This window comes from Ptychodera flava (assembly GCF_041260155.1).
Source record: "Ptychodera flava strain L36383 chromosome 23 unlocalized genomic scaffold, AS_Pfla_20210202 Scaffold_23__1_contigs__length_28996876_pilon, whole genome shotgun sequence".
NCBI classification, from domain to species: domain Eukaryota; kingdom Metazoa; phylum Hemichordata; class Enteropneusta; family Ptychoderidae; genus Ptychodera; species Ptychodera flava.
In genome coordinates, this window is record NW_027248277.1 from 8,398,246 (window position 1) to 8,413,313 (window position 15,068).

The 15,068-nt window shown below is 36.2% G+C and overlaps 2 protein-coding genes across 2 annotated transcripts in view; both read left to right on the forward strand.

Moving 5' to 3' along the window:
* LOC139124164 (ceramide synthase 1-like) overlaps positions 1-9,062 on the forward strand; it is a 56,167-nt gene extending 47,105 nt beyond the window's left edge. Inside the window, exon 7 of the mRNA XM_070690309.1 lies at positions 614-9,062. Within this exon, the coding sequence (XP_070546410.1) occupies positions 614-680 (67 nt within the window). The 3' untranslated portion in view covers positions 681-9,062. The remainder of the gene's footprint in view (positions 1-613) is intronic.
* Positions 9,063-10,123: 1,061 nt separating this feature from the next.
* On the forward strand, positions 10,124-14,073 carry LOC139124177 (tripartite motif-containing protein 2-like). The gene is made up of 2 exons (XM_070690318.1): positions 10,124-12,691; positions 12,764-14,073. Exon 1 carries the CDS (start codon positions 10,342-10,344, stop codon positions 12,469-12,471), a length of 2,130 nt encoding a protein of 709 aa, XP_070546419.1. The 5' UTR covers positions 10,124-10,341; the 3' UTR covers positions 12,472-12,691; positions 12,764-14,073.
* Positions 14,074-15,068: the final 995 nt, after the last annotated feature.

The window sequence follows — 15,068 nt, forward strand, 5'->3', positions numbered from 1 at the left end:
ATGAGTACTCCAGTGATTCTGATTATGGTTCAGATTATGATCTTTATTAAGCAGGTTGTAATTCAACAGAATTTGTATGCAAATAATAATAACCTGGTGTATCAATAAACATATAAACTCTGTAATACTTCTGTTTGTCTTTCATAATTTATTTCACAAGATTCAATTTCATGTTACTTTGATACTTCAGTTATAATAAACTTGACAGTAAATTGCCCTCAAAATGCCACCACAGGCCACCAATTGAAGATGAATAATTAGAAAAGCTTCAGCTTCAGGAGGGGGGACACCCCCCTCCTGGCCTCCCCCGCGTGCGCTTGCGCGCACGCCTTGCTCCGCTTCGCTCCACGCAAGGCTGTACCCTCCTGTTCTTTCACTTGTACCCTTCTATTCTGAAAAACATTGACAGCCCTAGAAAATGGGGGTGAACAGGTTAAGTATTTCAGAATTTTAAAATATAGGTTTGCCTCAACCCTTTCACCACCATGGTTTAGTCCAAACTCATTGTTGTAAATGGTGATTTTGGACCTGTCTACTTGGAATTAGGGACGAACAGGTTGAAGAATAGCTATAGTGCTGGCAATCATTTTGATGTCATTTTTCTTTCTTGCAGAGGGAGTGGTGATGCTTTATCCAACGGTGTCGAAAATAATGCAGTGTACAGCAAGAAGGACAACTGAGGTCAAAGAAAGGTCAAACAAGGAATCTTCAAGACCATTTTAATTATGTCTACCTCTGTAATTAGCACATAATGAATGTATTGGAATTAGCAAAAACGTGTACTACCATTTTTTCATACTTTTTTTTTTTACAGTTTATTCCGTATGTACGTATATTTACAAGAATGTGAAAAATCTCAATTAATGGAGAGGGAATCTCGTCAAAATGTATCAGAAGTTACTATGTATTGTTTGAGTTTGATTTTGTTTCCATGGAAATTCATAAGGTCCATTATGCAGCTTCCTAGAGTTTTAATGTAACAGAAATTCAAATCTGAAAATTTCAGTTGCTTACTCAGTCTGGTATATTTCTATGGTAGGGCCGGATCCAACCATGGATGAAGTCAAAAATTATAAATGGTAGGATGTAAAGCTTATTGTAATATATTCTATCTGGGTAAACGAAGCAACAAAGATTGAAGAAATCTTCTCAAGATGATAAGACAAAAAACTTCTGTAATATTTTGATATTTATTCAAAATTGCTTAGTGTGGAACCCCCCTCACATCATCGCATTGTGGTATCTGCTCATTCTTTTTTAATGGCAAGTTGGATAAATGCAAACAAAAGTAGGTTTGAAATTGTCCATTGCAGGAGCTCTACTCAGCAGTGCATATATAACAGCTTAAAATAACTCCCTTGTCCCAGAAAAGTTATTACTCCAGTCCCACTTTTACAGTAGAATTCGCCTCGGGTACAGATATTCGGACTCCCAAAATTTTGCAATTATTTTCTGACCTAACACTTGTGGGTTCTCATAAAGCTCTTGAAGCAAGACAAATTTTCACTTTCTTAGTTTTTCGAAAATTTGTTTCTCCCCGTGGATATAACACGGGGATGGCAGCCATGTTGAATTTTAAATATCGATAAGTGTTGGGTAACTTGTTTCTCCAGTACCAAAACTTGCACGGTGACCCCTGATTTTTTCACTCTTGATTTTGAAAAAGTATGGTTGAAAGTTCATTGAGGAAAGTTTGAGCAAAAGTTTCTCTTTCACTTTCAAGGCGTATATTACCTCGAGAGTAAAGTGGAGTTAATACCATACAGAGACGAAACCTCAATATAGTGCAAGTTTGCGAAATCTTTCCCACAATGCTTCTTGAGAGAAAGAGTACTTTACACATAGCAGGTCACAGGTCAGCTTGAGTAGCAAGCCAATGGTCACATTGTAGAGAAGTAAAGAAAATATCTCATTCAGTAGTGTCATCTTAGTTTTGAAATCTTCTTGAGCTAACACAAATCTTCCACAATACACTACAGCAAGAAACTTAAACTTTGGCAATGATTAAAAAACTTCATCTGTGAATCACAAAGTGCTTGGGAATTTTAGAATTCTGATCCATAATAATAATTAATAATGCAAATGAGAACAGCTTCCAAAAATTAAGGCTTCTGTACTGTGGCCTCAGTGGAGGAGAGAAAAAACAGCATTTCTGCTGTCACTTTGTCATTCAAACAAGATGGGGTCTTTAAGTTAATGTGTACGTTGAGAGCATTTCTGAAACGTTTTTTCTAAAATTTGATGAAAAACAGTGCATATTTCATTGTTCAGGTTAAAGGTATGTGTCAAATTATTCAACAAAAGCAACAGAGAGCACAAATTTATTGCCTTAATCCGAGAGTTCTTATCTGTTAGCTTTTTTCCAAAGGGTCCCCAAGTGTAATGATGTCCCTGTGTTTTTCTGTCTCTACAATATGTCCTCATTTTCGATCATGACACAAAAACTGATATTGTATTTAGCTCTGTGGAGGGCTGTAATTGGCAAAAAGTATCTGACATGCAAATCAACTGTCAGGTCAGAGGTCATCACAGTAGCAAAATATAATTTATCCGCTGAGTGCAGATATTACATGCAACTTTTGGGGAGCATATTTTTTAGTGTCTTTCACAAAGTTTAAACCCAGATGGCCAATTTCTTAGTTAGTTGGATATGTCCTGAAAGCCAGATAGTAAGAAGATTGATAGGGCTTGATCCATTGCTAAATTGAAATATATTCAAATTGTAGTTATAGTTTTGTGTAGCATCATTCCAGATGGCATGATTGAGAACATAAAGGTAATGTGAAGCAAATATATGCGCATAAGAGATTTGTAATAGTGGTCACACAATTGAGTAATACTTATGTTTTTCAATGAGTGATAGTTTAGAGATTTTTTCCAAAACACGACGTTTGTTTGTTGCAGTCCTTTGCTTCATGTAATAATGTAGGTATGACATCATGATGTGATTGGTCCATTTGAATTGCTGATGTGAAATTTGCACCAATAATAATGTTTCTGAATTGTTATGCAAATTTAATAGGTATGCCATGGAATATGCAAATTTTACATTAACTAGGATGATGTCTGGGCTTCTGTAAGCCGGATCTTCTGGGGAAAAAGAGAAAAATTTGCTTGAAACATCCAAGTTTATATGACCGAAATCAAAATGCAAAGCAATTTTGTTGCTGTTATCGCATATTGTTTTATCGGAAGAAAAAGATTTACTGCAAGATTTTCAATTAGTCACTATTTTTTCACATTGGAAATTGTCAGAAAAATTCTCTAGGGAATGAAAATCTTCAACCCACCATCCAAATCTGATATCCTGGAAAAAGTTGTAAATTGGATGTAGACATGATGGCAAATAACTTTCTCAAAACACAAGGTGAAATATATAAATAAGGAGTGGTGTACATTTGCATATTCATGAGGCACAGTATTGAAATTTGCATACCAATGACAGTGGTGTTGAAATTTGCATATTTATCAGGCTTGGCATTGAAATTTACATAGGGAGTCTGTTTTAATATTTGTATGATAATACTGCAAAAAGATTTGCATATTCATGATAATGATGTGAAATTAGCATATTCATAAGATATGATATTCATTTTTAGAACAATTTTATTCTGACTGAGGGACTGTTTTCTCATTACTACACCAACCTTTTCTCGCCCTAACAGCAACACTGAAGAATTGTGGACTCGCCTCAACTACTTTACTAATCAACAGTATCATAGGGGGTATGTTTGTCTTGATATCAAAAAGGGCCCTCTAGTCAAATGATCACATGTTTTAAAACTGAACCCTCTGTCCTACACTAAATGAGGTTACTCTTCCACAGCTATTGAACTCAGGAAAATAAGTACTAGCAATTTGGGACAAAATAATTGCTTGATAATTAAGTAAAATGGTTCTCGTAATAAGAAAGGTGAATTTTTCCTTTCTCATAGGATTAGCAATCCCTAGGCTTATGTAAACAATTTTGCAACAACTACTGTGTTAGACTGGTTCAGCCCAACCTTGTCCCTGCATCCTTTCCAACCCTTCTACCATGCACTGTGGTCAAGTCCCATTCTTTTATTGATATGAATGGACCTTTCTATATGGACAACGGGGTTCAGAGGGTTGATTATATGATGTGCAAATTCTAGAATCTACTGTTAACAGTGCTGCATACCCCTCTAACACCAATAGTGGAACAGTCCTACAGTCAAAATGAACTTCACAGTATACAAATCATGTCACAATTCAAAAAGCATCCATTTTTGAAGAAAGCCAAGTTACATTGTGAATTGTTTTATCAGAGAGACCTACTTTCATCGCTGTTGTGATATTTGTCGATTTCCATGACAACTTTCTTTTTCAAATATGGCTGCCTTTTTGATCAGCAGGACCTCAAATATAGACTTCCAGAAGTCGAGTCTTTCATTACTTCAAAAAAGAAAACGCCTATTTGTTTTTCTATTTTTCTCCTTGAACAAAACTTTATAAACTGGTGTCTTTCCTGAACACTGATTTCTGATATGTAATGTTTCCTTTTTTTTGACAAAATGATTATTGTTGATAGATATTTGTAGCTGTCACTTCTACCAACCTTTAGGCTCATCTGTCATGATTTTGTGTATTCTATCAAAAGAAATTTGAAGAAAATATTACTCCTTTTCAGTGTTTTTTTGTCATTTTTATTCAGATTTAGGTCAGTTTTCCTCAAGTGTTGAATGGGCAGAGGAAAAAATGAACAGTAGTAGAAATTTAACAAAAAAAGAAAGTAAGTTGTGTTTGTGTCGTTGGTGGCGCTGTTAAATACACAATTGAGCAATGGATGTTGCCAAGGGCAAAGATGAAGTGACTAGGCTAGTTGCATTTGGTCTGTGCATTGTGTATTGTTGAAAACAGATGTTCCACAATTGCAGTATACCATACACTTAGAATCAACATCGGTGGTGTTTGAAATGAGAGAAAGTAAAGAAAATCACAAGTGATATTTTCAGTTTTCCAAAAGTAAAAAAAAACATATTTCGAAGGAGAAAATTCTGTGCCTTCTTTGTGTAGTCACAAAGGGTACTTACAAATCTTTATGCAAATTATGAAAAAAAAGAGGAGTGGTTTGTACTTCGTATGTAAATTTGTCATATATTTGCTCGTAGTTACAAAGGAATATTTGTTTTGCTTGTACTTTCTGTCTAATTTGTAATTGTTTCTTGGTGTGTACGCCTGAGATGAAACAGTTTATATAATGACATATTTGTAGCGAAGGAAGACATTCTTTTGTCTGCCGGTTTCAGTTGAGCTAATGACTAAATTTGAATATGTTCTTGTGTTGTTCTGGAGGTACCCATACAAAATATTTGCAGAAAATATCGTTTTACTGATCATGTTGTGTTCAAACACTAGATTAAAATAGCAGTTGTTGAGGATTACGGTGATCTTTGTTTAGCTTCTGACTTGCATGACCCCTATCATCAGAATGGTACCATCCAACTTTATTGTTTCATCTGAGGACATTGGACTTGTGCAAAGAGAAATCAGTGGAAAGTTTAAAGCAGTTCCAGAACATGTCACAATTTAATGATACTTACAGAGGGAAAATCTATGAAAGTGTAGAATTTAAGTTAATTTTTAAATAACATTGAATTAAGATTGTAGTTCTAGTAATTAAAGAAAGCCTGCAAAGAATGGAAGAAAAGGACAAGCTCCAATACGAGTCTTAATTTTTTTATACTATTTGATAACCAATTATGTATGAAAATGAGCTTAATGTGTTTGTGTTAGTTTTGCTGTGGAGTAGTTATAACCAATTCTCTGTGAAATGTTTTGACAAAAGTAATTTTGGATTCCATCTACCGCAGTACTGATAATTTCTATGTAGATTTTGCGATCAACTCAATGCTAAGAAACAAAGTTCAGTCACCCCTTCACCACCATGGTTTGGTCCAAACTCATTGTTGTCAATGCTGAGTTTGGATCTGTTAACTAGGAAATAGGGTGGACAGGTTTACGCGAAGCTTTGTGCAAAGTTTTGATATCCCTGTATGATAGTATGAACTTTTCTGTTTCCATCTTTTCAAAAAATGTATCAGTGATATGTTTAAAAAGGGACAAAGTCACTTGTTTTTTGAGCTTTTTTAATTAATTTTGTTTGATACGAAAAGTAGTTTGTGTTGTCTGACTTCTTGAACCATGCTGAAATACTTGTCAACTGCGCACAACATAAACACCTAAACTCTGCTTGCAGCCAGACAAGGTTCAACATTCACTGAAACATTTTAGAGTCTGTAACAAAAAATTCAAGTTCTTGGCTAAACTCTGATATACACTTACAAAGTTTGGACCTCACAATCTTTTTCAATGAAATCTTCATTGGCGATGCCTTTCATAGAGACATGGATAGCACATTTCCTTTACTTTACTGTGGCAATGTTTATTTGTTACAGGAAAGCAAGTCGGAATAGGAAAAAATCCATTTTGTCCGGAGGTCACAAATGAAATAATCGCATTCAGCAAAAGGGTACTTTTTGACACTTTTGCAATTATGTATAATGATCATTTTGTACACTAAGTGTTTTTATGCAGTATTCCATGTTTTGTTGATATCACAAAAAGGTCAAAAAATACTGTGACTTTGTCCCTTTATGAGTACAAAGAACAAATGTGTGGAATTTCTTGTCAAAGGTGATATGTTTCAAAATAAGAATGGGAAGTAAGAGAGAGTATGTTACACATACCTCTCTTGCAATACCCTTCTAACATTTGTACTATGTAATTAATGTATTGGCTATGATCAAATTGGTATTTGCGAGTATTTTAGAAGGGATACAGTCGTCGGAACTGCGTTCAAATGTCGTATGGGTCCCATATGACCAATTTAAACACTGTATCCAAGGTACGATGGTGATTGATGAAAGTTAAAACATGTCTGTCATAATCTACATCGTATAATTTAAATGTTGTAGCTATGATGATGAGGTGCCTCTAGATATCGTGCACGAAATACATTGTTTGTAAACAAGAAACTCTCACAGGTACAGTTCTGACGACTGTTTCCCTTCAAGCAATCAGCCTTTCTATTACCACACCTCTGCCTGGGGAATTGTCAGATATTCCAACTAACATCCGGTACACTTCCTCTCAGTTCATCGGAGATGTTCACAAATTCCATCGGAGATGTTCACAAATTCCCTCTACTGTACATCGAAATGATAAAAATGGCACTGCATTCTATTATGATCCGAAACTAAAATTATTAAAAACTGGAAATAAACAGCACTTTGAGAAGTGTTTTTTATAGAAGGGTTGATTGCGTAAAAAGTGGGAATGGTAACTTTATATCTTTACAATATTTGAAGTGCAAGATGAGCACAAAATCTGTTGTCTGTTATGTAGTATCTATCTCTATGCGCTATCTTTCGTGAACAGTTTGTCAAGGTTTCATGACGGATGAATGGCGCCCTCTACCGTTTGCCATTGGGCGGGAACAGAGAGCACCACCCAGTGTCAATGACCAATCCAATCATCCTGAGGACCTTGGTTGTCTTGTCTGAAATGTCTATTTGTAACTTTTGTGATCTGAAAAATTATGAAACTTTGTTTGTTAAATCATCTTTTTCCATTTTTGTATGGACTAAGATCTTTTGTTAAGTGTACTAAATCTTAGCTGTGATCTAGCAGTATCCAAATTTCCTTTTCTGATTTTCTGTTGAGAGGATTTCTACTTTATGAATAATTATGCAAATCACTTAATTATGTATGCAATTTTTTTACACAAAAACATATAGATCTGATAGTGTAGGAGGATAAGGTTTTTCTAGTGTTCAGGCTATGTAGATTTTGTGTATTTGTTAACTAGTAATTGGACTTCAACTCCTGTTTTTGTTTTTTTTAACAACTGTTATGTAATTTTGTCGACCAAACACAACATGACTCCTGCCAATGCTTTTTCACATAAAATAAGTGAAGGGAAGTTGATGTATGGCCCCTTAAACTGTACATGGCTGGTTTCCATTGTGATAGAAAAAAAGTCACGCATCAGTGTATTGCTAAAAATCCCAAAATCAAAGGTGCCCAAGCAAAAATATGCAAAGTGAAAATTTAACCATAAAAAAGATGTCCTTTGGTCGTTGGTGGCGCTGTCAAGTGCCCGAGCATAAAATGTACGAAGTTTCTCAGCAGTGATTGTAAATGCAGTGGCAGGAGTTCTTACAGTTATGGTCATTGCAATTGCACAAAATATCATGCAATTCCTGGCTTTTTTATGGGTGACATGACCTTTAAAATTATGACCCTTGACCCTCAAAATTTGTTCTCATTATAGTCTGGGTCGTGACCCTAATGTATATCCCAAAGTATAATCTGGTTGAAAGTTCATATCTAGGTCACTGTATTTCCAAGTCTGTACTACTGTCACATAATAACCACAGACTTGGTAATGTTCATGTTTTTTTTTTCATTTTCTAAAAGCATGAGAATTTTTCTTCTACAGTTAGAAACTTAAAAAAGTATGATTGTCTATAGTGATAAGTGGAAATGGTGACTTATTTTTTACAAGAAATTATTGTTTGTATTGTTTGCATGGGTGGTTAACAAAATACATACATGCTTCACCCTTAGTCAGTGTCGGCCACCCCTGTTATCAAACCTGATAATGGAATGTCCATATTGCATAATGAAACGGCAATTGTACCAGATGCTCAAAGGTTGTGCTGAAATCTCAGGAGCTTGCATTTTCACCCATTTTCGGACAAGAAAATAAACCTGAAAAACTGAACTTGATATTTTAAAACAACAGAAAATGCAGTGATTTTGACACAAAAATTGTGGTCTTGAAATTATTTTTAACCACATAATGGAAATGTTTTCACAATTTTTTTGCCGTAAAGCAACCACTTTCAAGTGACATGTCATTTCTAATTGGCATCCAGAGTACTGGTCGTCAGTTTCCATTGCAAACAATAGCGCCCCCAGTAATGATAATTATGGATACTGCTGTTTTCATGAGCTACCGGTATTTAGTGTTCCTTGTTTTTAGTTTCCATGTCCGCAAATTGCTATAGAGTATGAAATAAATGCAAGTAAACTTATGTCTGAGTCTGTGTTTCTTGAGCAACTTTTTTTCCTATTGTGGTATTTCACGAAAAAAACTAATTTCAGGGGGAAAAAATGAAAAAACTGTGATAGATAACGTCCTTCCAAAGTAGAGCTGAAGTAATAGGATCTGAGTCTGAATCTGATGGGATCTAAAGATCTGAGGACCTGAATCTGAGGATCTGAAAAGTCAACTCTACCCATTTTATTGCTCACGTGTATGCAATGAACTAATGCACAGCTTTAAAAAGAGGCTTTAAAACGTGCCCACATAGTCATATTGTCATTTTCTCCTTAAAGTAAATAGACTGTTGATGAATATTTTCATAAATATACTTTTTCAAATATTTTTCTATAAAGTAATTTTGATAAGACATTTGTAAAATTTTATATGCTTCCTTGTCTCAGTGACACTGCAAGCATCACTACCAACCTATTAGGCTGTGGGCTAGAGGGGGTCTACGTGAACCTCCCCAGCCCTGGTCCCCCCCCCCCCCCTACCAAGGATAACAAAACCTGTATTTTCAGATAAGTTGTTAAAAGTTTTTTCAGAAATGAAAGGTCTGATGTAAATTAGTAATTCGACAAGGTTTTGTTTTAATCACAATACCTCCTTACATGGACTCAGGATGAACTGTATTGTAATTTACATTCACTAAACCATGGCTGTGGAAAAATTATGAAAACTTCTTCTTTTTTGTCGAATACAATGAACATATATTCAAAGTCCAGAAGTTTATCGAGTCAAGGTACACTACACTGGTGTCAGTCAGTTCAGTTGATAGGCAACACTGTATAAAGGTCAGCTTGGGTTCTGAACAAACATTAAAGGATGTCGTATAAAAACCATAGGCAATATAAACATATCTTCAACACTATTCTTGTGAAAATGACCTCTAACCTTAGTCAAATGAAATTCTACAGGGGTATTCAATTTATATATAGATTCGCTGATCACAGCGTCTCACGTGACCAGACAAGCAGCACGTAGTAAGATGCCTCTGCCTCTTTGTGCTTGCCACTGAGGCGGGGACCAGCCAATCAACGCTTGCCAGCCAATGTATAGCTCTTGTGATCAAGAAGTGGGTCATCAAGAACACCCTATGTTAGTGTACAGTGCTCATATTGGATTTCCATAAGTTCAGGCCCATTAAAAAAATAACCATTCACAGGTCACACGACACCATAAACTGCATTTGCAACATCAAGTTAAGGGGCACTGTCTTTTAACAGCTCCACTTCTCTCAAGTTGGTTTACTGACACACCTATGCACAATGGCTGCTGCTCCTGAACGTAAAGTTTTGGAAGAAATCAGTGAAGATTTCCTGTGTTGTACCATCTGTCTGGAGCAGTTCAAGTCTCCTAAAATTCTACCATGTCTGCATACATTCTGTGAGCAGTGTTTAGTCACACTGGTTGCAAAGACTGGATCTCTAAACTGTCCAGAATGTCGACAGCAATATCAGCTTCCTGTTGGAGGAGTGCCAGCGATAAAAGGCAACTTCTTTATGAGCAATCTAATCGAGATATTCAAGCAACGACTGGAGTCTATGCAGGGAACTGACATCAAATGTGAAGCTTGTCAAGAAAATACAGCAACTCACAGGTGTGTGGAGTGCAAGAATTTTCTTTGTAACATTTGTCTCCAGGCGCATGGAAAACTACCACTCACACGGACACATCAACTAATGACCATTGGAGAATATGAAACAGCTAAGTCAACCAGTCCAGTAACACTACAAGCAGTGGAATATTGCAGTGTTCATCCTAAGAATGAAATTGAATTCTACTGTGAAACCTGTCAGGTACCTGTCTGTTCAAACTGCACCATAGTCAAACACCGCATACCAGAACATGTACACAGAGACTTGAAAGATGCAGCAGATGAGTATCTTACAAAATTGAAAGCCATGGTTGACAAACTGAAAGTGAAAGAACAGGAAGCTGAAAAGAACAAAACCCTGGCCAAGCAGATACACAGTGATCTTACAGAGCAGTGCAGCAGAGAAGAAAGGAAGGTGAGAATGAAAGCAGAAGAAATCATCAAGAAAATAAAGAGAGAAGAGCAGAGACTGATAGATGAACTGAAAAACAATTACAAAATGAAAATTAAAAGAGCAGCTGTTGATATTGATGAGATGGAATTAAAACATGGTAACATTAAGAGTGCATGCAGTTACATAGAGACACTGATGCATCATGGGAATGCTGCTCAACTTCTCTCCACAAAGCACGATGTTGACACTCGTATCCAACAACTGATTACCATGGAAACTACAGAGAAAGCTGAACATGACGACTTTATATTCACACCACATGATGAATTCTCTGAGCATGGAACTCTGGGAATTCTTGAATCTCAATATGTCATTGAAACCTCCAAGTGTACAGTGGAAAACATTCCAAAACAACTCCTGAAAGGTGACTCTGCAGACCTACTGATCACAACCAGAGATTCCACAGGAAAACAAGTCATCCCAAAACAACAAGTGAAAGTCAAGGTAAGAAAACCTGATGCATCATGGGAAGACATCAATGTAGCTGATAACAGAGATGGTACACACAGAGTTACAGTGGCTGGACAATTGGATGGAAAATATCAAGTTACCATGACAATAGGAGATCAACCAATACCAGGCTGTCCTGTCATCATACCTGTCATCAAAGGATTGGTGAAGACCATTGGCAGTGAAGGAAGTGCTGAGGGACAGTACAACTATCCCTATAGTGTGGCCATAAACAAAGACAGAGACATTGTCACTGCAGATACAGGCAATAATAGGTTGCAGATAACCACCAGAGAGGGAACATTTAAGAAACTTTTAAAATTCAAACAGTTTGAGAAGCCTTTCACACCACATGATATAGCTATATCAAGTGATAATACACACTATAGTGTAGATAACAGGAATAAGCAAGTAGTTGTCAGTGATGAGAATGGACATGTCATCAGATGCTTTAGACAAAATGAGTTGAAAGATCCACGTTGTATTGGGATTAGTCCTGTAGATGGCAATGTCTATGTGACAGACACTGGTGGACATTGTGTCCTGATTTATACACAGCATGGCAAATACCTGAGGTCATTTGGGTCAGAAGGTAAAGGTCAAGGGCAATTCAAGAATCTCTGGGGTATAGTCATAGCAACTACTGGAATTGTATTTGTAGCAGACAATGGTAACAAGCGTATCCAGGTATTCAATGCACATGACCAGTATTTGTATTCCTTTGATTGTCAGAGTGGGGATGGTAAGATGAGATGTCCAAGGGGAATAGCGATTGAAAATGATAAATATGTCTATGTTACTACTTTTCCTGGTAATCTACTGAAGTTTGAGAGTAGTGGTAAGTTTGTTTGCCGTATTGATAGTGATAGTGATGGGTTGAGTGCCCCACTGGTATAGCACTGACAGATGATGTACCTTGCAGGGTGGTTGTAGCAGATTGGAACCACCGCATCAAAGTGTTTGTACAGTGATAACATTACAATAAATTGTACCAGTCTGTGTTTTGTTGATTGATATTGGTCAAAGCAGAGATGGATAAGTGGAACATTAAATCAGTCGAATGAAGGTGATAAATGGATGATTTATTTCAATATTTCATCACAATTTGATAGTCACAGTGATGCAATCAAAATACACTGTAGATATTGCACGGCAAGTCCAAATATTGCATCACAATAAATTTTACCAGACTGTGTTTTGTCTATGGACATGTACATGAAGTTGAAAAAATTGAAATTCCCTAAATCACTAATGCAATAGGATTAATATTTTTTAGTCATAGACAATATCAGAAATGTAAAAATCAAACTAGGCTCTTTTCATTGTTTGATGAAACTCCTTTATAAATGAAAAATTTTGAGAATAAAGTTCAATTTGTCAGGTCAATTTACTTTACTCTTGCATCATGGGTAACACTTGAACACGTTGAAAGACATCTTTGCTGTTATTTCCTTTAAAAAAAAGATATTGTTTTGAAGAAAACTTTTCATTCTAAGCTTACACTCTGTTTGGTAGCTGGTGTAACTACAATGTAATATGTGATCATAGTCTGTAGAATGCTTTCTTTGTAAACTTTGAGAATTTTGAAAGAAATCTAATATTTTTTATGTGACTTTTGTTAATGACTGTATTCAAGACAAAAAACCAGATGTGAATTGAAATGTTCCGGGACCAGTGTTTCAGTACCGATATTTGTAGTGTGTGCAATTGTGTGTAAGTTGACACTTTGTTTTTTTTCTGATAATGCAAGTATGTCTATATTTTTTATGATCAACTTCACAAGTAAAATTCGTCAAATTTGCCAAAGCTCTTCATGAGATAACAGCAAAATTTTTTAAATGTATTGAATATGTTAATTACTATTAATTCAACATAAAAAACTTTGATACATCTTTCAGTTTATTCATTCATTCAGGTCAAAGTTCAACATTGAACATACTTTATTTGAATCTCAGCACAATTGTTTTCTTTGTATCATGCAACTCTGAATAAAAAAAGATAACTATGTATCCTCAACATCATAACTTGTAAAAATTTTGTGACAGAAACAAAATGCAAAAAAAAGCAAACAGTAACTATGTTAACTCAGTGCGATCAGAGTCTGGTGAAATACCCCCTCACCGTAATGTTTTTATTTGCATGAAAATATGATTGTCACATGATCAATTGCTTCACAGAATTCCAAATGACTCAAAACTTGTGACAGACAAGCAAATTCGGCCATATGAGGGCATTTTTGGGTACCCCAAAAATAAAATGGTCCACTGAAGCGGACAAAAAATTCTCAAAATGGTTGAATTTTCCTTGTTTTTCTCTCAAGATTCAAATTTATAAACTTCCTTTACAGATTTAGCTTACATTTAAGCATATAATTAACCTTTTTTTCGACATACTGCTAAATAGCAGATTAATTTTTGGATGAAAAGTCTCCTCAGGCAGGTCATGTATAAAACTCTTTTACTCCAGTGTACTCATAGCGTCAATGACCCTGAGTGACCCACTGTAAATCCAAAGTGAAGAAAATTGTCCATTTTGTTGCATTGATTTTGTGCCCTGTCTGAACTTTTTCCAGTGTGGGTGGATCCTTTATATAGATGAGTGAGTTGACTTTCATCCGGAGTGCTTTGGTTAGCCTCAAAGACAGTCCTTAAAGAAAGTAGTGCCTGATTTTGAGTTTTCTATTACCTGAGGAATACACTTGCCTAACTTGACTAACTTGAGCTTCAGATTTGAAAGGTTGGTGAGAAATCAGTTTTAGCTTCCAATATCCTATTCAGTGTCGGTGGAAACTTCGTGAGATTGTTTATTTCACTGACATGCGGTGTACTTAATTATCCCTGGTCGGCAGGATAAGTTGTACCTGAGTTCTAATTTTTCCAACATGCAGAAATTCGTTTAACTTGAGATTAACATGTGAAAGACACCTGATAAAAGCCGCTTCATGCTCCTACGGATGTGTAAAGTTAGGTGAGGAGTTAGTGACAGAAAACTGTTGTCCCTCTCAAAAAACACAGGCGAGTAATCGGTCGTGTGAGGGCGCTATCGGGTACCCTAGTTGAAACATAAGGCTCCGCCGGAGCGTTTAAACAGTCCCTAAATGGCTAGACTGAAAGATTCAGTCGCGTGCGGGCGCTCCGGCGCACTGCGACCTACGACCCTTTACTAGGTCGCAGTGCGCCGGAGCGCCCGCACGCGACTGCATCTTTCAGTCTACTAAATGGCCAAATTTTCTTTTTTTTCTCTGGAAATTTAGAAAAGTAAACTTTCGGAGCATGTCAAGCCTATATATAAGCATATATTTGACCTTTTTGACATACAACCACTGGGTAGGTTAATCTTCCTCTAAGTAATGGGGACCAAAAATCACAAAGAATTGCATGCCGAAAACTTAGTACTCCAGTATACTTGTAGTGTCAATGAATCTGAGTGGTCCAATGTCAATCCAAAGTGCGGAAAATTGTCTGTTTTGTTGCATTGATTTTGTGCCCCGCTTG